This window comes from Podarcis pityusensis (assembly GCF_964106645.2).
Source record: "Podarcis pityusensis genome assembly, chromosome: 12".
NCBI classification, from domain to species: domain Eukaryota; kingdom Metazoa; phylum Chordata; class Lepidosauria; order Squamata; family Lacertidae; genus Podarcis; species Podarcis pityusensis.
In genome coordinates, this window is record NC_138037.1 from 28877813 (window position 1) to 28901740 (window position 23928).

The following is a 23928-nucleotide window of genomic DNA, read 5'->3' on the forward strand; positions in this document are numbered from 1 at the left end:
CTAAGAGCTTTGCTAAGCAGCTCAACATGCTAGAAATAGTTGCCTGAATGAGAAATATTACCACCCGCCACTCCACCTCCATCCCACCCCCCGCAACCAACCAGTTTGTAGGGTCAAATGTGCAGGGATCATACCTCTAAATTATAGCTAAAGTTTGAGGGTCTCTTGCCATCCACATTAAGATGTCATGCAAAATTTCATGCAATCTGTGGGTTAAATTAGATTAAGCCTATTTAAAACCATGCAAAGCAGATGTGAGCTTTCAAGCTCAGCATCCTTCCCTTGGTGGCCCTTGGTGCTGGACAAGTTGCCAACCACTGTGTCAGCAGAACATCAGCCTTACAAAACAAGACTTTCATGCAGAACTGCCCCGACAGGGAATAGTAGCTTGTTGGGACAGCACAAAAAAAATAAATTACCCTGATGGTGCAACGGGTCATCTGATAACAGCCTCAACGTTGCTGGCTACTACTCTGGGCCTGAGAAGATAGTATCATGATCTTCTGGAGAAGGAAACCTTGCATGAATGTCTAAATGGATTTATCATGTAAAAATTTTAACTCCTTCTCTCGCATCCAAAGGCTGGGCTAAAGATACTAGCAAAAAAACAAACAAAAAAGAACAGGGGGGGGGAATAAACAAAAGTAAACAAGAGTCTTCTGCCCTCTATGCACATTTGTCTAATGGGACAAGGTCCCTAGGCAAGACCCAGATATGGGAAAATTACTTACAGCTACTAGACATTCTTCAACGAAAGGTGTCAACATGTGAGGCCGGATTGTGACCATAATGTCTCTAAAGTCAATGGCAGTGACTCTTCCAGCTTGGGCATTATCTCGCTGTACAAATGCTTGTTTTGCATGTTCCAGCTGGATTTCCTGGAGGGGTAAATAAAACAACAGTTAACTAAGGTTCATAACTAACTTTGCCACATTCTCTCTCTTTTTTTTAAGAATTCACTGAAGAGTACACAATTCTTTAAAAACAAAGAGCCCAAAAGATACTCAAGATGCTCTTCAGATGCTGTCAGACTACATCTCCCATCAGTCCCAGAAAGTGATAATGGGAACTGGAGTCCAGTAAGATTTGGAAGGTTGCTGCAGGCTATTAGTTTAGCTTTGGGAATGGGGTGATGATCAGAGCTCTGTTGGGAGTCAGCATCCTTTCACAGCATGAAGCTTTCCAAAGTCCCATGGAGCTTAGGACAGTTAACTCCATTTTAAGTTTGTAGGTTAGATATGTTCTCCAAAGTGATCTCAACCTTTTAGATAGGATTTCTGTAGATTAATGCCCATCTAATTATGCTTAGGATCAAACTCTTTATTTGCAAAACAGTAGGTATCGAGATAGTAATTATGTTTTCATTTTGTGCAGTCATGAAGATCTTCCAAAGTCTGAAATTCTAATGTCAAGGGTTGGATCCCAACAGCAGAGCTTCCACAAACTGAATAGTGCAAGGACAAGGTGGTGAAGCCAGGATCCAAGAGCACCCTATTCTCTATCCAATGAGTGCAATTATTAGCTCATAAGCAGCATTTTCTACCATTTCTACTATGTTTTTACTGTATCAGGAAACCTGCTTTCTTGATGAATTGTTTTAACAAATCGTCTTCTTAGCGATGCTGTAAACACTTTGAAATATGTAGACAGAAAGGCTGAAAGGTTGTACTGCAAGGTATTAAAATAAAATATTAACAACAATGAGCAAATACTGTTCAATTGATTTGACGGTTTTAGTATTCAAGACACAGGATGAGATCCAATCCAACTCCATTCAGTGGAGAGAATTAAGTACACGCTTAACAGGTGAAAGCAGTGTCTGCTCTAGGTTCCAGAGGTTCCGAGGCAAGACACCCTTCATGACCCCCTCTCCCTCAGTGCTTCTGTACCACAGATGAAGAAGCTGTGGCCCTCCACAAGTTGTTAGACTCCAACTCCCAACTTCCCCGACCATTGAACATGCTGTCTGGGATTGATGGGAGCTGGAGTCCAACAACATCTGGAAAGACATAGGCTCTCCATCCAAGCTCTACCTCCTCACCATAGCTGGTCCACAGAGCTCTCATCAGTGGGTCATCAGCAGATGCTCAGCCAAGCCAATCCTGGACATTGGCCCTGACATAGATTTAAAAGGGAATCTAGTGTAAGATCAGGCCTTGCCTAAGGAGGCCAGCCGGGCACCGTCTTCATCTATCTGTAGGCACCAGACAAAGACTTTTCTCTCTATTGGCACTTTTGGCCATTAATTTGAAGGGTGGCACTGTGGCCTCTTTGATGGGGTGAGATGTCTTAAGTCTTGCCTTCTATCTGTTCAACTGTGTTTTTCGAGTCTTATTAGATTATCTTAATTGGTATTAATGTTAAGTCGCTTCAGCTCACTCCGTGAGAAAAGCAACTTGACCACTATAAGAAATATTATTACAACTACTTTTACTGAATTCAAAAATATCCTAATATCCTTCATTTCTGCAGCTTAGTCCTGCTGTGAATTATGTCCTATAACAATCTACACTGAAGAGTTTCAAGACTCAGCAAAGAAAGGGTTAAAGCAACTTTGCAAGAAAAATAAATTCAGTTGCTTCTCAATGCAAAATAAATGGCCTGCCAAACGTCCCCTAGATTAGAGGTGGCGTAATCCCTCAACATAACTTTAAAAACAGCTTCGTTCCTTGACGCTGGGTGTCTGAATTCCTAAAAACCACAATAAGTGTTTATACAAAATTAATTTGCAGTTGATAACAGGAACTCTGACACCAGAGCTTTAATGAAAGGATTTCCCAACTTGATTTTCACCCCCCCTCCCCTACTCCCTCACCCCCAACTTTCCAAACTCTATTTTTCCTGTTACAGCTCATAAAGCTATTTTATTTTCCAGGTACGGGGAGGTTATATTCAGGTATGACTGATATTTCCAATTGATCAACAATTCCCTTGATGTAGTGCAGTACAATCCTTCCCACCGCTGCATATTGTGAGGTCCCATTGACAGGTATTATTACCTCATCAACGAGCATGCCAGAACAGAATGCTAGCTTACATTTGAAGTTATTTAACAAAGCCATAAAATGAGGACATGTAAAACATAATGTGAAAAACTGGTGTTTGGGCAGAGATTTCAGACTTTGCGTGAGCCTCTTGCTTAAACCTTATTTGGAAGTGGGCTACACTCTCTTTCCTGAAGAAAACTCACCATTTGTGCAGTCTTATGAACAGTTGTGTTTTATAAATACTAAAACAAATGCTTGTTCACTTAAAAATTCAATTTTGTTCACTGTGTTTTTTAAAAAAATCTTCCAATTTTATTTATCCATCCTATTTACACGCTGCCTTTGATTCAGAGTTCAAGAGTGATGAGCACAGAGATTGTCATTATTATTATTATTATTATTATTATTATTATTATTATTATTATTTCTATACCACCCTTCATTCGAGGATCACAGGGTGATTTATTTTATCTCCTGACATCCTTGTCAAGCAGATGAAGCTGAGCACTAGTGATTTGCCCAAGATTATCCAGTAAGCTTTGTTGAGATTTCAACCAGAGTCTCCTTGGTGGTGGCCCTGCTGTTCTGGAATCCTTCCAGTTAGGGTTTTTTTTTTGTTTTTTTACTACTGTCTTTCTTTAAGAAAGTGTAGGCAACCTAATTTCATTTTCCTATGCCTCTACTTGTTTGTATCCACTCAGTGGGTTTAGGGATTTTCTCTCTTTCTCTCTGCATGTTGCATTTTAAGGGTTTGGCCCTGATAAGCAACTAATAAACAGTTGGCAGAAATATAATAATCCCAAACCCAACCTTCCATTCACTGAACCACATTGTGGTTAAATTTGTCATAGAAAAGAAATAAAAACTTTGAGGCCTTTGAGATTAATTTATCTGTGCAAAGAAACACTTTCTTCTATAATCAATTACTACCATGTCTTAGAATTCCTACCCTAAACAGGGGAGGAAAAAAGTGTGTGTTGGGGGTATCTAGTCTACATTCTTATTTCCTGGTGTTTTAATCCATGTACAGTCGTACCTTGGTTTTCAAACAGCTTAGCACTTGAACGTTTTGGCTCCTGAACGCTCGATGGGCGTTTTGGAAGCTGAACGTCCGATGGGGCTTCGGTGGCTTCCGATTGGCTCCAGGAGCTTCCTGCATCCAATCAGAAGCCGTGCTTTGGTTTCTGAATGTTTTGGAAGTCGAACGGACTTCCAGAACGGATTTCCTTCAACTTCCAAGGTATGACTGTACACTGTATGTTTTATTTTTGCCTTGCAAGTGCTCTTGCTTGTTTGCTTGGGAGTCATGTTGCCAATTTAAAAATAGTTCAGGGGGCACAGCTTTGACTATTCATGCATGCTAACACTTTCAGTTAGAGATGTCAGCTCTAAAGCCATTTCCAAACAATGCCCCCCTCTCCTCTCCCTGTACATTGTTCTGAGGGTTCCTTCGACCCCCCCCCAGACAATTTTGGGGTATGTAGGGCGTGCATGGCAGGAGGGAGGGGGAAGTCTCATTGTGCAAGTAGAAGTCTTCACGCAGGGCTTCCATTGGCAGGACTCGTTAGGTGAATCCTGCCCACAGTTTATAAATCCATGCTGAATCAAATTAGATGCGTGTTTTCCTGTGAGATCCTTAAAACTTCCACTGTCTTTTTAAAAAACTACAGCTTCACTAGTAACATGTCCATGTATTTCTGTTTAATCAAAGCTATTTCCAATATTGATATTGCAACTCCTTACAAAGGTGACAGAATGATAATAAATGCAGTCAGCAGGAACTTACAAGCTATTTACCTTTATTCTTATTATTTCATAAACCTATACTGAGTGGGGCAGTATTTGCAGAATAATTTTAAAGTACACCACGGTGCCCCATCTGGTACAAATTAAGAGGAATATATAATTCACGCAGAGAGACAACGGCGTGCCCCTGCAGTCTTAAGGTCCAAGGTCTAGATGCCAGAACAAGGTGACCGACTCATATACATGAAAAGCATCAAAGGACAAGGGTTAAATGCCAACGGTTGCTTAATCTGAAGCAAGATTTCTTAAAGATGTGAACAGCCACTCTAAATCTCCAGCTATGGGCAGTTTTTGACAGAAGAAACTAGAATGTTATCTGGCCTAGAAGCTAGGTACCGTATTCCCAGACCCATGGTGGCTGGCTGTGATGGTTGCCCTACTGGGGATGCTTAAAGGCATTCTGCATACAGATGTTAAAAACAACACCCACCCTTCCAGACAGTCTGCAGGTGCAAAGAATCGAGATTCCAAGAATCACTGCACTGGAAAGTGTTTCATTGTTTATGGCAGATAGGGTACATGTGGCAGATTGGCTTTTGTACAGCAGAATTGCATTTGAGAAGAACCACAGTGCGCCAGTGTATACAGAAATATACTGTACATTTCCATGGGATCCCTATAGTGGGGTGGCAGAAGGGTTGTCCCAGGAGAGGGCTAGGCTATACATCCTCTTGACTATGTCCTAGATTGCACAACACTTACTATGCCCAAGGGAACTTAATGGGGGCCACAGAGAATCAAGCGCTTTGCCTAGTCCTGCTCCATTCTGGGTTCAATGCCCTGATGTGAGAGTTCTCACTTCATGAGAACTGGATTCCACCTCTTTCTCAACTTCCTCCAAGGAGCTTAGGGCAAATACATGGTGATTATCCTACCAACACTTATCCTTCCAATATTTGTTTACCTATTTATAATCTGGATTTTCAATATATCAAGGCAGTATAAAGGTAAAGGGACCCCTGACCATTAGGTCCAGTCGTGGGGTTGCAACGCTCATCTCGCTTTATTGGCCGAGGGAGCTGGCGTACAGCTTTCGGGTCACGTGGCGAGCATGACTAAGCCACTTCTGGCGAACCAGAGCAGCACACAGAAATGCCGTTTACCTTCCCGCCGGAGCAGTACCTATTTATCTATTTGCACTTTGGTGTGCTTTCGAACTGCTAGGTTGGCAGGAGCAGGGACTGAGCAACGGGAGCTCACCCCGTCGCGGGGATTTGAACCGCCGACCTTCTGATCGGCAAGTCCTAGGCTCTGTGGTTTAACCCACAGCGCCACCTGCGTCCCTTATACAAAATGTAGTAGGCTATTAAAATTTACATAAGCACTAGGACAATAACATTATACCAGAAAGTATGGGAATATCGTATACTGCTGCTTTCCCCCCCCTTTTTTTTGCATATTTTTGCTTTTATATGTATCTGTTGTTGTTTTTCTCCCTCTTACTTTTGCTTCTTTTTTTCTGTATCACTTTATTTCTTTTAATTGAAATCACCTTAATAAAATATAGCTATTTTTAAGCAACCTCTGCCACCTGAATTCATTTTTTTGCATTAAGCATTTCTAACAAATCGTGGTACTGACTGATCAGTGAGAAGCTGCTGTCTTGAACTGGTTGCCAGACAGCTGGGTGGGACGGACCTGTGCCGCTAGTATGATGCTGGGAATCTGGAACACCAACTCCTTGAAATGGGCTAGAATTTGCACTGCCCTGAAATTGTCCCTCAGTGGTGAGAATGGTTAGATATGAAGGATAGTGAAGTCAGCAAAAGGGGAGTCATTAAAACGAACAGAATGTGATTATACTGTATCAGAAATTCCAACATCCTCTTCAGACAAAGAGTTAATGAGGCTCCATCTACTCCACCAAGTCAATTTGAAGCATTTGTCCTCGTAGCATTATCTTAATTATTCCTCATCAAAATGATAACACTTCCTACTGTGAACTAACATCCTTATGTAAACAAAATTACAGGCTCCATAGTCCTGAAACACGATCCTTTGTCAAAACTATCTTGTGTAATGGCTCTTTAGAGCCTACCCAATGAAAACACAAACAGAAGCACTCATCCTGCCTTAAGAAGTTTTCAGCGCTGCGTCTGCCATTGCTACCATGTATTTAAAGTAAATTCCCATCCTAAGTTTAGGATATAAATAAATGCAAAACATTTGTTCCAAAGTAAATACAAAAGTTATCTGCCATGTATGGAAAAAAATAATAAAAAATCTTAAGATAGGGTTTGATGAGCAGAACCGTTGTAAATCCCAAAATTCCTTCCTTCCCCGCGTCTCTGCCCCTTGGAAACAAATGTCCAATTTAAAATGTCACATTGATACTGGGAGCTGGTTGGCCTCCCGTAAGTTCATTGTAAGCCACTGATACATTCCAGTTCTCCATTGGGAGAAGGAATTCATTCGGTCCCACACAGGTTAAAGCTGCCACTTCCAGACTTTAGGTTTGGCAACGTTTGTCTGAGTTGCATCTAATTCGATACTCTGCCTTTCGGTCACAAATATCCAACGTAGCTGAACTCGTAGCTGAAATAGGGGTGGGGATATCCAAGGGCCTTTAATCATCTTGAGTGCCAGCTCCTCAGAACCACACCTACAAGATTAAATTGAATTGGATCCTTTTCAAAAAAACATCTACGCTGCTTTCAGATGCCAAGAGAAAAATTACTGCTTAGGCAGCAATTTCACCACTAGCCAATCACAGTTCGTGGGCACACACAAACATGCCGAGCAGTCTAAAAAAAAAAGGCAGATAGATACTGTGCAATGAAACATGGAAAGTAAGGAGAAGGGATTAAACCTTGCAATTCTTCTTTTATTATTAGAAATATTTATTGCCAAAACTCACCAGTAAGAACTGGGTGAACTCTGCATAATTGAGGCGCCTTTTCCGATCTTTTCCAAAATGCAGCTGCACAAACTCTGAATCCCAGTTAAAGGGAATATGCTGGTGAATTGTGGTCTGGCCAAAAACCTGCTTAACATCCTCTGGGGAAGGAAAGGGGAGGGGGGGAGAGAGGGAGAAACAGAGAGAGAGATGATTATGAAAGCAGATGCAAAAATTGGTAAAAAACTGATGAGAGCTTGTGCAACATTAACAGATTTTCATTTAAATAAACAATAACTCTGGATTAACTAGCTCAGAGACTCAGATATTCTGCTAGGTTATACCTGCGCTTGCCTTGTTTTGCTTTCTTCTTTCCGAGTGATGCTGTAGCACAGGGGTCAGCAACCTAAGGCCCATGGCCCCCCACCGCCCGCTCAGGGACCCACGCCGCCCACTTGGTCAGCTCCCGTGTGCCACGCTAAACCAGCACAGAGCAGAGTGGGGACCGCCTTCCGTGACACTAGCCGGCTTCCCATTGGCTGCAGGAAGCTCCTGCAGCCAATGGGAAGCTGCGCACGCCTCCTCTGCGCCGGAAGGAGCGCTGGAAATGGCATTTGCGCGTGCGTGTGTGCACACACTCCGGCCTACCATGGCGTCTGCGGGATCGTGAACTGGCCCAAGCCACAAAAACTTTGCCAGCCCCTGCATAGCATAACACCACAGTGTGGACATGGATGCAGATAAGCGACCAATGGGTCCTCTAACACTTGACAGACCCATCTCCTACTCATGCTCTACATGAAAAATTATGTCATTCATCAAAGCAGGGAAACCCACAGCTGCAACTCCCATCATTTCCAACTACTGGCCATTCTGGCTAGGACCAATAAAGAGAGTCTGAGGGTGTCTGAAGGGCCACAGGATCCTCATCCCCACAGTAAAGAGATAGAAACTGCAGGCCTCATTTTCTCATCTTGCACTTGAGGAAGACCAGTTTGGAAATGTCATGGAGAACTGCACCATGTAGTCCAGCTGTCACCCAGCACTTTGCCCGATTTATCAAAATGGTAATAATGAACACTATTATAAATACATTCATCCTGCAAGTCAGAACTGGCTGTTCAGATAATTGTGCATTTTCAGTAGGATTCCTAGTGCAGAAAACCTGCCCCTCCCCTGCTTCATATCGCTTACTATTCCAAATTCCTTGCCCTCCAAATGTCTGAAAATTGGCATTTCACACTACCAATTGATTACACACAAATCACTGTTTTCTCTCCTTGTTCAGCACGCATCCCTGAAAACTGCAGTACGTGTGTTTCCCAAAAAGCGATGCCATAAACTGACTTCAGTGTATCTTTTTAAAATTAGGATTAGCCGGTTTCCTGACAGGGTGCACATTGAATTATATGGTGCAGCTACTTCACCAGAAAATCACCTATTTATTGCTCTTATTGACATCTTGTGATGGCTATGAAACAGGGTATCCCCTTTGCTGCTCATCTTTTATACACTTCTTTCCAACCACCGTTCATGGTTCGCAAACTCCAATACAAGCTCACTAGACTGGTTCTTAAATTTTTCCTTCTTTCTTCACTGGATTCATCACTCATTCATCTAGAATAATCCACTGATCAGGGTCCTTACTCAATGGACATACTGCCTGACTCAAATATAGAGATCACTCATGCCCATGAACCATTTTTACAGCGTTTTGGCTTCAAATTTAACTGCTAGGTCTGGTTCTCATGCACATTTAGAAAACTATCCACTTTGCTTCTCCTCCACTCCTTGCACATTACCAGGAGCTAAGTTATGGTTTGGCTCAGCACAATATGCAAACCCAGACTCACGGTTTGTCTCACTTTAAACAAGCAATGATCCGTAACCCTAAACGGCCTTGGCCCAGTATACCTGAAGGAGTGTCTCCACCCGCATCGTTCAGCCCGGACACTGAGGTCCAGCGCCGAGGGCCTTTAGGCGGTTCCCTCACTGCGAGAAGTGAGGTTACAGGGAACCAGGCAGAGGGCCTTCTCGGTAGTGGTGCCCGCCCTGTGGACTGCCCTCCCATCAGATGTCAAGGAAATAAACAACTATCTGACTTTTAGAAGACATCTGAAGGCAGCCCTGTCTAGGGAAGCTTTTAATGTTTCAAGTTTTATTCTGTTTTTAATGTTCTGTTGAAAGCCACCCAGAATGGCTGGGGAAACCCAGCCAGATGGGCAGGGTAGAAATAATTTATTATTATTATTATTATTATTATTATTATTATTACAGCTTATTCTTGGTTTATTGCTTGTGGTTTGCTTGGGGGGACACAAACCATGAGCCTGGATTCACACATTAAGCCAGACCATGCTTTAGCTCCCAGTAGCATAACAGCAGCTCTTGGGAAAGACCAAATTGATCAAGATTTTCCAAATGTGCCCCAGCACACTTGACTCATGATGCTGAGCCCCATTCATTAGGTGCCGTGTGTGAACTGAGCCGTTCTTATACCTACAGTTCTCCCTGTACCATTCTTCTGCTTCCTACTACACTGGTCCAATTGCCAGAAACTAGCTTTTGAAAAAAGAAATGAAAAAGATGGTCATCTAAAGCAGGAAGCCATTTTTTAAAAACTGCTCATTCCTGTGTAGCAGATAACGAATGAAACTGAATCACATACTTTTACTCACCAATTCCCACCCCTCCATTTATTATTTATTTTTTTAAAGTCAAACCTATTAGATCAGAAATGACTACAACTTGTACAGACACTGGAGAGAAAAACCATCATAAGGATCCAAGTTTACCACCACCTGCAAATGAAAACTGATAACTTGAAAAAAGAATTTTGTGTTGACAACTATATAACTGTAAAAGGCTTGCATGGACTCGAGGCTCTGCGATAGCTCTATGATCTATACATTAAACTTGTTCCAGCACTCCCCCCCCCCCCAATAATTGGAGACACCAGTGAATGTGCTGTGTGCATATAGGATTTTCCTGGGCTTTCCTTGAGTTCTGCAGTTCTAGGACAACAAACACTTGGAAGAGGTAGGAAACTTCTCTGGAGATGCTCCTTCTACGACAGACAGCTGGCATCAAGGTGTCTCACTCCTACCATTGAGTTTTTCCTGGCTTCCCAGTGGCACTTGTTCCTCTACCTGTATGGATTTTTTCCAAGAAGTCAATATTTAATTGTCTTCTGCAGGGGATGGGGAGATAACCCAACCAATTCCCTTTTTTATTATTGAATTCAAGTTCAGGATTATTTTCATATAATATCACGACGTGAGTCTTGATTAGGTAATGAAACTACCAGGAAAATGCCATTTTCTATGCAGCCAAGCAACCGTGCTGGAATCTTTATTTTTGAATCTTTATTTTGTAAGTTTAAAAAAAGGAAGAACCTGGGACTTGACAGAGAATAATAAGCTTCCACCTTGCCAGCAAACGACTGGCTAAGAAAGGCACAGCTATCTTCTGCTAAGCAAAGAGCACAAGGCAAATTGGAGATTTCATAAGAAGCTAAATTGCATAATGGCGTAAGTACCAAGGTTGCCTTTTCAAAGCTTTTGACAAGGCCCTTTTATATTAATCATTGTTAAGGGTCTGAAGGCAAGGGAAGCAACGCAGTAGAATTAGAGCTGAGGCTTTGAATCCCATATTCAAGGCTGTAAGAAAATGAATACAGAAGAACTGCAACTAAAAATTAAGCTAAACATCACAATTACAGCAAAAGTCATATTATATGATTAACAAATCAATATGGCATTTATGATTTATAAAACAATGCTAATATCATTAACAAACCAGCAACAACAACAACAAAAGCTAAGCTCTGTAAAGTTCATACACACACTCTATTCAGTTCGTTAAAATACACAGAAAAAACACAGAAAGCCCATTGGTAAGCGTTTTAGATAATATTCTGTCACAATCATAACACTGTCCCAACTGCTGCCTTCGCCCCAAACTCCCTGGAAAACCAGGGAGATAATCTGAATCTTGCCAGTGGCAAAGGACATCTAGGAGAGATTGACCACAACGTTGATGGGACCAGTGACAGATTTTATTTTTGCAATTCTGCAGATCTTTTTTGGGGGGGGGGGGTCCCCTCTCACCTGGAGATCCTAATGATACCTTCTTTTTTGCTGGTGGCAGTGATGCTGTTTTGGCTACATAGGCAATGGCACACATACATAAGCCCTGGAAACAGAGGGAACAACACAGATTCTGAACCTGAAAGGTCCATGCAGTCAGCATGACTCATATCCATTGACAGACTTATTGTCCATGAATTTGTCTGATTGCCTTCTTAATCCTTCTAAGTCTAGAAGCAATTCTCACATCTTGACACAGTGAATTCCGAAAATCGTAAGTTGTGTGAAAAAGTATTTTCTTTCATTAGCCCTGATTCACTGAGTGGTTGCAAATATTTGTGTGTGTGTGTGTGTGTGTGTGTGAGAGAGAGAGAGAGAGAGAGAGTGTGTTGTCTCTGTATCCACTTTCTCTGCAACATGTATGCATTTTATAAACCCCTATCATGATCTTCTGTAGGCACCTTTCTACGAAAGCCCCAATTGTGGTAGCATATGAACATCCTAAGAGCCCTGCTAGATAAGCAAGAGAAATTCTGGCCTTTCTAGACTAGCATCCTGTTCTGCAGTGGCCAACCAGATAGTTTTAGAAAGCCTGCAAGCAGGACTGTGACAGCAATAACACTTCTGCATCCACAGAACAGAGGACCAATTTGCATGCAGTCATACAAGAATTCTCACATCTCCATCCATATTTCTGTGGGCTTTAGGGAAACTTGCAGCTAATTCTATATATGTCTACCCAGAAGTAGGCCCTACTGAGATCAGTGGGACTTACTCCCAGGTACATGAGTATAGGATTGCATCCTTAGCATCACCACAAAGGTCCACACAAAAAATAGGATTTTGGACTCCCTCTGGGGCAGTGTCCAGAACTATGGGCAAACAGACAGAAGGTCTCATATTGAAATGCAACACACACACCCCTTGACTCCTCCCGATTTTAAGCAAAATCACACCCTTTTCTGGCTGCCTGAAACTAGTAGTTACACATAATTCAAGCACTGAAAATTGGGTTGCAAATTGTCAAAATGGGAGCCATAGTCAGCAGACATAATGCTCATTTGTACAGAGCTGGTTTTAAATTCATTTCATCCCATGCTACATGTTGACATTAATTTAATGCATCTATTTGACATGCATTTAACATGCAAAAAGTCAAAATGTTGTCTTTCCCTTACTGTCTTGTTCCCCGCCCCACTTAATGGCACACGAGCTGATAGAAGTAAAGAAACAGTTCCTGTCTCAATTCCGCTTCCGGAATTGAGCATTTCATAGTAATGTTACCCCCATTTATTTGTCCTTTGCAAACATGAAATCAGATTCTCTACCTATTGGGCAATAAAGATTTTACTGATTTCAGCAAGACAACTCTCGAGTTTAATAAGCATTACACATTAAAGAATACAGAGTTAAACAAACATGGTTCTAATGGCATTTATCTTTCGGACACAACACGTGTCTATTTGCAACTGAACCAGCCTGAGATTCAAGACTGTAGCAATGTTGCCACACAACAGCAGTGGTGGGGTTTATCCCCCCAGTAGAGGCAGGTCAAATTCCTTCCAAAATTGCAGCTTAGTAAATGGGCCTTTTCTTCCACACCGTCGTCTTATGAAGGATGGTTATATTTCAGCTCTCAGTTAACCAGACAGTGACCTTATACTGTTTGAATTTACTCTCAAATTGGTTCTCTCCCACCTTCTCCATACCTATTTTTTCCTTCTCTCTCTCTCTCTTTTTAAGTAGAAACGAAGAAAGCAGAAAGCACAATATTTTAGCCATTTGAACAAGCTGCATTCTGAAATCAGTCCTGCTACCTGGAAGTGCTCTCCGTTACCTCTATCTTTCAAAATTGGAGCCATTATAGTCATTCGTGCAAATCCACATTTAGCCTTTCATAAAAGAGTGGATTTTTGACCCATTGAACTGGAAGAGCTTCTGCGCTGTTCTCCTGATCTTTGACAAGATAGCCCACAACAACAGAGAAGACAATTTCTTGCTGGTGTGAATTTGTATTCCGTTGTTAAACTCTGGATGCTCACGAGTGGTAATTCTGCTCCTGATAGCCTGCACTCTGATGATTCTGAATGGTTGCAACAAAGCCGTACGAGAAACCCAAATACCCGAATGCCTAAGCCCACTTATTGTTACTGAGAGGGGCCTGCCCAAGGAGGAGGGGGAAATTGACCTGGGCACGGTGAACTCCTCCTTGACACTGTGGAGTTGTGTTTGTGCGCATTTTCTAATTGGGCCAGGGGAGACTGTAGCAGCAATCAATAGGAAACTCAGATGATCACCTTTGCCTCAGATATAAGAGCAGCCTACTGGTGCTAAGAAAAAGGAAAGGTTTTTATTCTCTCCTATGATTCCCTTTCTCCAAGACTGGAAGAAATTCTGTGTTACTAGGTGTACAGAAGAAGCGCTCCCATTTGGATAGCTCCAGGTAACCCCCAGCCCTTAAACAAGATTCGAAGTTGGCCAATTGGCAATTTCAACAGACAACACATTATTAACCTATGCAAAAAATAAACTGGGTAGCACAATACAGGTATGAGGAAGAGTGCCCACGACTGGGGCCTATTTGTGCAATACTTCTTCACTCCAGAATGCCAGCCCATATGATTTTGGCTGATCAGTTCATCTGCTACTCCTTTTTGGCTCCTGGGGCATTAAAAAAAATGTATTTTTCTTTAGTGGATGTCCGTAGTGGATGTCTGCAACTGCCAACTCACTGGTGTGAACTGCAATTTAGCGTTGATCACCTGAGATGTCCAACATGCTTCCTTAGGATTGGCTTACAACCAGTTTAGAGGAAGGATAGTTCTTTCGAGCTGCCAATTTTATACTTGGTGAAGGCTGAGAGTGGACCTGGCCATCATGCATTCCATATCCATTCTCTACTGGCCAGGAGCAGATGTCTATATTTACTCAACAACAGTTGAATAAATAGAAATTGCATTTCTATTCTCAAAACTAATCACTGCAGTTTAAAAAATGACACTAAAACTAACAAATGACCTAACCAGATCTTACATTATTTCTGCCATTCAGGGGGGAGATTAGAGCTAAAGTATTTCCCCCTTCCACCTCTCCCTCTCTCCCAAAGCAGCAGCACTCCACCTAAATGGGGTTAAGAGCGAATGAGGTAACAAGTGTGGGTTGCTTCACACAAGATGGAGTTCCCTGCACATAAAGTCCTCTCCTGCTAGAAACTGCATGCAATATCGCACAACGAGTGGCAAAATGCACACAACTCAACGTTGCTGCATGCGCCCATGAAACACAGGACATCAGCTACAAGCAGAAGTTACTGTATTTCCTACAAGTTAAAACCTCCGTGAAGGAAATTTTGTCATGTGTGACATGGATCTCAGGTCACTTAAAGATAACCTGCTTCTACGGCATTCATCCTAATTTGTTTTCCGGAAGGTTCTACAATGCCAAGTGAAGCAACTGTTATCCCAAATGCTTCAGTGCATTTCCCTGCCATTTCCCTTCCTGCAAAAAGTTGGATCATTCTGTGGCAGGAACGGGAGTTGTCGCACAAGGGCACCAAATCCAATTTAATTGTGCAACTTCAGTTTGCCATTACGCAAATGAATCCTACCTGCAAAATAGCGACATTCTGTAAGTGGCCTCGTTTTCCAATGAGGAGAAGGGCAACACGAAACTCAGCGTGACACTCCATGTATCTATCCACAAAAGTTTATCCTGTAATACATTTGATTAAGCTGCCAAAATAATCTTTATTGTTTCTGCAGTACTGAATTATTTTCTATTCCAGCTGGTTATTATAAGAACATCATAAACGGGGACTAGTGCCTGAGTTTGCTTCCCCCCGCCTCTCTTACAATACTTTTTCCTTTTGTGTTATGCTTTTCTGATTGTAAGCCTGAGGGCAGGGATTGTCTTATTAATGATCTCTGTATGCCCTTTTTGGATGGTGGGGTAAAAATCCTATTTCTCATTTAGCTATCATTTTCCATTTGCAAGCATTTCCAGCTGGTTCCCAGATCTCTTCTGCCTACAATCACGGATATCCAAATAGGCCAACAAGGGTCGTTCTACAGCCGGCGACTTAACTGCCTTAAAAATTAAGGTAACCCGACAGGCTTTTATTTACTCTGTTTGTAAAATGGAGACTTTGTCTGCCTTGCACCAGCGCTGCAGCGTCTGCAAAAAAGACAATGCGAGTTCCAAGCAATTACTTCTGATGTACGCAAGGCCAGAAGTTGTTAAATTTGCTTTGCCCCTGCGCAAGTGCAGCCCTTGGAATTAAAGATAAAGGTTATTTAAAAGGACTGTTAATTTTTAAAATGTTGACATTTAGACCCAAGCATCTAAACTTTTCTTTATTAAACCATCTAATAAAGGATATCAAAGAACTCTTACCTCTTTAATGAGGCATTAAAATACAGTAATACAAAAAAAGGCAAAACTGTTAAGCCTCTTAAACCCCTGGACTTACATTATCAGCTTTTATGTGCCTGTCAACACTCAGGAGTAAGAAGCAATGGTTTATTCTCTGTCTCAAATTTAAAAGCCAACTAAACTTCCTTCCACCTTCCTGCTGAGATCTTTAACTCCTGGCAAAGAGCAGCAGCTCCATGTACAATGTGATACAAAAGGCTAAGGCAATCTCTATCCGTTGCAAGCCAAAAGCACACTACCATCTCCTGTTTCATGCTGTCTCTAGGAACAAACAACTAAGCCTTCCTTATTTTAAACAATATACGTAGCGGGTAATTTTGCTGAAGGGGGGCTGGGAAGGCTAGGATGGAAAGTCCTTGATTCTCTGTGTTCATGAACAGTGGTTTGGGTAAATCAAAGTCCTAAAACTAGGACTAAAATTAAAAAGGAACTTCTAAAGATAATGCAGATTTAAAAGAGATTGCTGAGAAAAGAGAAAAAGAGGTAGGCTGGCCCTATTTGGGATTAACACAATCTAATGCTAAGCGGTATACTGCAAATATTTAACAGATTATGAAAATATTTACAGTGACCAGCATAGCAACCTAAAAGTGTAGCCAGGTTATAGCCAGAAGCTGGATTTCAGTGGTATGGCACAAATCCAATAGACTTACAAAACAAAGCCTAAAAGGAACATGGGAGGTTGCCAAACACCAAGCCAGACCATTGGTCCAACTAGTTCAGTATTGGCTGTACTGATTGGCAGGGGCTTGAGAGGGTTACGGGAAGGTTTTTTTCCCTACCTCACACGGAAAAGCTTGGAATCTTTTGTATACGAAGCATGTCTCAGTCACTGAGCTATTATTATTTCTAAGAAATTACACTTATAAAAATGCTACAGGGGATACAAAGCATAATTCTCACATGAGAATTTGAAATAAATTGTTCTTATACTGCATAAAAAAACCTACGTTACTGGGAACCATCTGTTAATCTGGGCCCTGCTAGATCTGAAGAACCATTAACTTTAGCAAACTGCAGAGCAGAACAATTGTAGTGTCTGAACTCCCAGGGGAAATAGCATCTATATCTATATCTATATCTATATCTATATCTATATCTATATCTATATCTATATCTATATCTATATCTATATCTATATATCACTGTTGTATCCAACTAACTTTTACACAGAGTAGACTCATTGAAATTAATGGACCAACTTAGTCATGGTAATTAATTCCAATAGGTATCCATTAAGGAAACATTAGTTTTAAACACTACAATGGTACCCTGACTGTCAAACTTAATCCATTCCAAGAGTCCATTTGACTCCCGGAACCGTTCGAAAACCAAGGCGCGGCTTCCGATTGGCTGCAGGAGCTTCCTGCGCTCAATTGGAAGCCGTGTCGGAAGTTCGGCTTCCGAAAAATGTTCGTAAACTGGAACATGTATTTCCGGGTTTGCGGCGTTCAGGAGCCGATTTGTTCGGGAGCCAAGCCATTCGACAACCAAGATACCACTGTATATGCTTTTTGACCTACAGGTGGGTGGCAGAAACCTGAACATAGTGGTGTTTCATGATTGGCTACTATGCAAACCGAATGATTGGTCACAGAAAGGGAGACTGACATAAACTGATATGAGTGGCGGTAGAGGGGAGAGAAGTGAGTGCCACTTGAGATTTTTTTTGGAGGGTGGGGGTTAAAAGTATTTACTTTTGCAATTCCTCCAGCATGGTGCCTCAGTCATCCTAATAAAACAACCTCATCTGCCTACATATTAAATTATTTTTTGTATTTCTATCCCACCTTTCTCTCCAAGGAGCTCAAGGTGGACTACATGAATCCTTCCCTCCTCAATTAATCCCTCACAACTGTCCTGTGAGAGAGGTTAGGCTGAGAGCCGGTGGCTGGACCAAGGTCACCCAGGGACCTTCATGGCTGAGTAGGGGATTTGCATCCTGGTCTCCCCGGTCCTAGTCCACCACTCTGACCACTATGCAACACTGGCTCTCAGTGTTGTTTGTGTGTGTGTCAGTCCCACACATGCCTCTGGACCCCAGCTGCCCCCTTCTTCTGTTTTCTAGGACACAGCTCTCAAAAATGTGCATGCTTCCCCGCCCCGCCCCAATCTAGCTAACTATGGATTTTCTTCCAAAGGCAAGGTATGGTAGAATATGCTACTGGGAAAACTGTTTGACAACTAGGTGGACTGGAGGAAGATAGAGATAAGATCTCCTGTTAAATGACTGATGCATTACTTTTGTCAATTCAATTCTATTGCAATTCTTATGCCATTCTTAATCCGTATTATTCCCTAAATTCTGCCTTGTTATCATCTACAAGTTGCTTTATGTTGCCATGTTTTGCCTCAAAGTTCAGGATATTAACTTCCACATGAAGATAATAATATGCTTTGAATTAAGCATTATACACCGATAAACCAAATGAGATTCACTTCAGTGACAATCTTGACTCTGTGGTCTTTATCACTGGTTATACTTTATTCCCTGACTCCCTGGGATCAAGCCCTGATTAGATCACCAAATTAGCATCATCTGTTAAGAATATTTCCTGCGCAATATTCCCACTGAATGGAAAGCAGACACTTCAGAATTTTTCTGTGCAAGACATTTATTCTGCAGCAAAAGAACTAAGCTTTGCATGTGAGGAGGAAATGCACACGTATATTTGCAGGAAAGAGCAGAAAGATGTAGGCCCTAAGTTAAACCAAAAAAGGTTATGAAACAAAAACAAAAGCTGGGTTTCTCTTTGAGACATTTCTTTACACACACAAAATATACATTTTTTAAAATTAAAAGTGTTTTACAACATCAGCTCCATGAATTCAAGACGTGTCACTTAAACTGTGGGCACTGAGGTATTATTCTTAGAAAACAATTTAGACAAGTGCTTGACATCTGTAGGATTGAATTGCCACCTGCCTAGTCACGTGTCTTGTGTCTGGAAGAACATGCACAAATTACAAGCCTATGAAGAATTTCTGGAAGTGTTTCATTAAAGTTTTTCCTTTTCATTTTTTAAATAGTGACAGTATATTGCATTTCCCAACTTATTAATTTGTTTTATTTAAAGTTTATATATTGCCCTTCATCAAAACTGGTTCCAGGCCAGTTCACCCACTAAAAATGTCAAAACACAAAAACCAGCAGAATAAAACAAAGCAACCAGCAAGATTTCAACATGTCTAAAATGCAGAGGTTTGGGGCAATGCCTAGGTATATCATGGTCAAGCATTCTCCAGTAACACCGATCTGCAATAGCAACATTCAAAAGTCCATTAACAATATAACACTTAAGAAACCAGATAGCTGTAGGCTAATAAAGAAATATTAATTTAGCAATATTTCTCACATGGGAGGGAGAGGAAGAAGGGTGAGGAAAGGAAGGAAAAAGCAGGTCTTACCAAAAGTAACTTCTCCTTTCCCAGTTTTGTCAAAAAGCTGAAATGCCACCATGAACAGTGCATCTGGAGCACAGAGGACAGATTCAAATGCTACAAATTCTTGAAAGGATATCAACCTACGAAAGGAAAAAGAAAGCCATTTTTTCAGGTGCAATCACCAGAAGAACATTTCACAGGTAAATAATTTACTTATTAGATTTCTAGCCCTCATTATATGTGACCCCTCCCCAAATATCACAACAATTTAAAGTATAATACAGTAAAAACAAAACAGAATAATCTTTAAAATACAGTTGTACCTTGGAAGTCAAACGGAATCCGATCTGGAAGTCCGTTTGACTTCCAAAATGTTTGGAAACCAAAGTGCGGCTTCTGCAGCCAATCAGAAGCCGCGCTGGACATTCGGCTTCCGAAAATCATTCAAAACCGGAAGACTTACTTCCAGTTTTCGATTGTTTGGGAGCCAAAACGTACGAGTTCCAAGGCATCCAGCAACCAAAGTACGACTGTATAGCCATTCTCAATCTAATAAATGAGAATTTATTCAGAATAGCTATGAAACTTGGACACGTCATGGCCGACTCAGAAAACATGGAATAAGAGAGCCTTCAGCTTGCACTGAAAAATAACCAAGGTTCCTGCCAGTCAAAGCTCGGAGGAGAGTGTTCCATAACTGGGGTATTATTGCTAGTCATGAAAAGCAACAGGTTGTCCAGGCTCATGCAACAATGGCACCATCAGAAGAGTTTCTGTAGACAACCTCAAATCCTAGGTGAGAGACTCTTCTTCAGATGCCCAGGTCCTAAGCCGTTTAGGGCTAAGAGGCACCCCTGCCTCAAACCCTGAGGAGCCAATGGCAACCAGTATAAAAAGTGATGAGCTAGATGGACCAATAGTCTGACTCACCATAAATGCAGCTTCCTATTATTTTACTAGCATCTTGAATGGTGGCACAATCGAAATTGCAAGTTTGAAAGTTGCCAAGTTAGTAATTCAAATGCAAATTATCCCAATCCAATTGTCATGGAGTAATATTTTTTTTGGGGGGGGACATGGGTGGCGCCGTGGGTTAAACCACAGAACCTAGGGCTTGCCGATCAGAAGGTCAGCAGTTCGAATCCCCGCGACAGGGTGTGCTCCCGTTGCTCGGTCCCTGCTCCTGCCAACCTAGCAGTTCAAAAGCAAGTCAAAGTGCAAGTAGATAAATAGGTATCGCTCCGGCGGGAAGGTAAACGGCGTTTCCGTGTGCTGCTCTGGTTCGCCAGAAATGGCTTAGTCATGCTGGCCACATGACCCGGAAGATGTACGCCGGCTCCCTTGGCCAATAAAGCGAGATGAGCGCCGCAACCCCAGAATCGGTCACGACTGGACCTAATGGTCAGGGGTCCCTTCACCTTTTACTAATTTTTTTTTAAAAAAAACCAAATGGGGTAGAACCACATTTTAGCAACCAAAAAAGTGTTCCGAAAGTTGCCCATCAGATTAATCATTTGCAAAAAAAAGGACATGGCAGTAGCTCCTCTGATTTGAGGCAACGTGGTTAAAGGTTCTGCCACTGACCAGATGGATCATAGCGTCATCACTTTTCCACACACGTGGAGCACATCATTTTACCTGAAATAATTTTATGCTGTAAACCGCCCTGTATTCTCTTGATGAAGGTCAGTATATAAATTACATAAATAAGGTAGGTGATACAATGCGGCGTTATGATAATAATTCACGTGATAATTTAAGCAATAAAAACAAGATGCTAGCATCTATTTCCTATGAAATTTCCTTGAGTTGTTGGAATGTACGTGAGAGCTTCAACAGCTGACATCTGTTGTCATGGGGAAAAAAATCATATTTATGCAGGTTTGGGTAGAATTTGATTAATAAAGATGCAGGCCCCAGGGTCTTTGCAATGCAGATTTGTGATATTTCAGTCGGGATGTTCAATTAAGAAGACTAAAATCATTATTCATAAGGCAGAACCAGCTCCAGATACATTAAGTGGTCCGATGAAGTGAACTTTAGCCTACAACTCTCATGCCAAAATGAAATTTGTTGTCTTTAAAGCAGCCTTTGGCAACCTGGTACTTTCCAGATGTTTTGGACTTCAGCTTCCATTAAGTCACAGCTAGAATGTTGTAATCCAAAATATCTGGAGGGCACCAGATTGGGAAAGATTCTTTTGGCTACATCAAGCTCTTCTCAGTCGAGTAACCCAAACACCTCTAAGAGCCAGATATTTAATTAAGAGAGTTTATTTCAATTTTAACGAAAGCAACGGGTTGGGGGTTTTTTTTAATGGAAAATGGGAGAAAGTCTACAAATGTGAGGCTCCCATCAGACTACTGCAGAGGAAACATGAATATCTGCTGTGCCAGCTGAATTCAAATTAACCCAATTTTTACATGTTAATTAAACCAGCTATTTTCTTCTTATTGTATTTTTGCTCCTTAAATAGACTGGCCTGCAAGTGATTCCCAACAGATCGACTCCGACAACAATGACGCACTCATTTACTTCTATTATGCCCATACAATACAGTAACTGAGCAGTAATTTTTCACAGTCAATTACACATGTGGTTCCTAATGGTTAAAGATGCTGAAATAATGCATGTTACATAGCCATATGTTCCAAGCTCTATACAGCACAAGGGCAGTTGCCTAGGTAACAAGTTTTCTCTCTGGCATAGTGCAACCCTTCATTGAATATCATTAGGTTTCATTAAACAGCACATATTAACATGAACCTCAATATGCTACTTAAGAATAATTTTGCCTACATAAGCAAGGCCTTGTCTAACTTAAAAGCCCGGCTGAGTAAAGCCTAATGACCCTGCGTTTTAACGATGTGAAACTAGGAGGAGATGGATGAATTATAAATCAAGCAGAAAGATGCCTTCTAAGTCAGAGGTTCTCTACTTTGGTACTATCTTCCCCATTTTAATGGGAGAAAAAAGGGAAGTGCCATCACTTCTTCAAAAGAGAATGAGGTGGCAAAGACATGTTTAACAGAAAGAAAAAATAAAGGAGGCAGAAAAAGAGAGTTTGTCCTGCATTCTTCAGTTGTGCATTGAGGCCAATTTCTCCACAAGCTTACCAGCAAACTCAAGACTGGTTTGAGCAGTCATTTTTGCCGCTCCCTCTTGCTCCCTATGGCTGCTAACTTCCACCAGCATGGCACAGGGGTGTTTTTTTTTTGGGGGGGGGGAGCTTAAGTCCCCTACATTCAGGTGTCTGAGGTAGGGAATAAATATCAATTTCTGTTTCACACAGTTTCTCATTTTCCCAACCTTAACTTCAGCTATCCACATTTCCACAACCGTTTGTGGGAGGTTTTTTTGCGGGGGGGGAGGGGAGTTCCCATGAAAATTCATCAGCGTTCTAGTGTGAATCTTCCTAACGTACATTTTGCTTGCAATTTTGCCTTATAATCACATTTTTAATATACGCAGTTTTAACCGGAGAAGTGTGAATGTCAAAAGATGGATGTGTTTTGGTTCGAAACTTGATTCAGAAAGCACAAGTAAGTTCACCTTTAAAAATGCAAACTGAAACGAATTTCTCCCCCATCTCTAATGTGAGGTGAAAATGAGACAGCATCTCCCCATCTGCTTTGCATGCAGAAGGTCCCAGGTTTATTCTGCTGCATCATTAAGTAATGCCCTCAGTGATATCCTGGACAGCTTCTGCACATCAGTGCAGACAATACTGACTTTGAGACTGACTTTGGATAAGGCTGCTCCCATTGTCTCATCTCAATCACCAAGCGACAGGTTGCTCTGTTAGCTTTTCCCATTCAGAAAAGGTAGAAGTGGCAGCAAACAGAAGGGCCTGTGATACAAATCGGTTTTGAAGGTGGGTTCTGAAGGGTCTAGGATTCCTATTTTCATATTACAGGACAACTGAACCTGTAGAGGAGGCAGAGAAAGTTGGAAGGAAGTGCAGAGAACAAGGATGGGCTTATCACAAAGGAGACCTCCTGCATAACAAAGATTTAGCTTCAGAGAACACAGTTCACCACCACAAAGCAAGACGGCAGACGATATTAACAGATTCTTGCTAGATGGGCGGCAGCTTTCCATCTGGCCGGTGGGGGATGTGAGAAGGTGTACCACTAGAATCAGGGCTTGGCAAAGTAGTTTGGAAAGCCCTGTTTGAAAGAACAGCTGAAAGCTCCATGCTTTCGACCGTTTACGTGTCAGGTGTTCCCATGAAATTCACTTGGTTTCTCAGCTGCTGCGTCAGGCAGCTTTGATCTAAAAATTCTGAAATTCCTAAATTGGGAGCAGAGCACAGCCCTGCATGGTCATTATTTGCTCATCCAGAATATCCCTACAATTTCTCTCTTCAAGAATCTTTTGTACTGATCAGAGAATA

The 23928-nt window shown here is 41.6% G+C and overlaps 1 protein-coding gene across 2 annotated transcripts in view; it reads right to left on the bottom strand.

Moving 5' to 3' along the window:
- SLC25A13 (solute carrier family 25 member 13) overlaps window positions 1-23928 on the bottom strand; it is a 109633-nt gene that overhangs the window by 49256 nt on the left and 36449 nt on the right. For both annotated transcript variants that reach the window (XM_080974770.1, XM_080974771.1), the window contains 3 exons: window positions 19557-19672; window positions 7651-7790; window positions 732-878 (listed from right to left, as the gene is read on the bottom strand). In XM_080974770.1, coding sequence (XP_080830896.1) covers window positions 732-878; window positions 7651-7790; window positions 19557-19672 — 403 coding nt within the window. The remainder of the gene's footprint in view (window positions 1-731; window positions 879-7650; window positions 7791-19556; window positions 19673-23928) is intronic.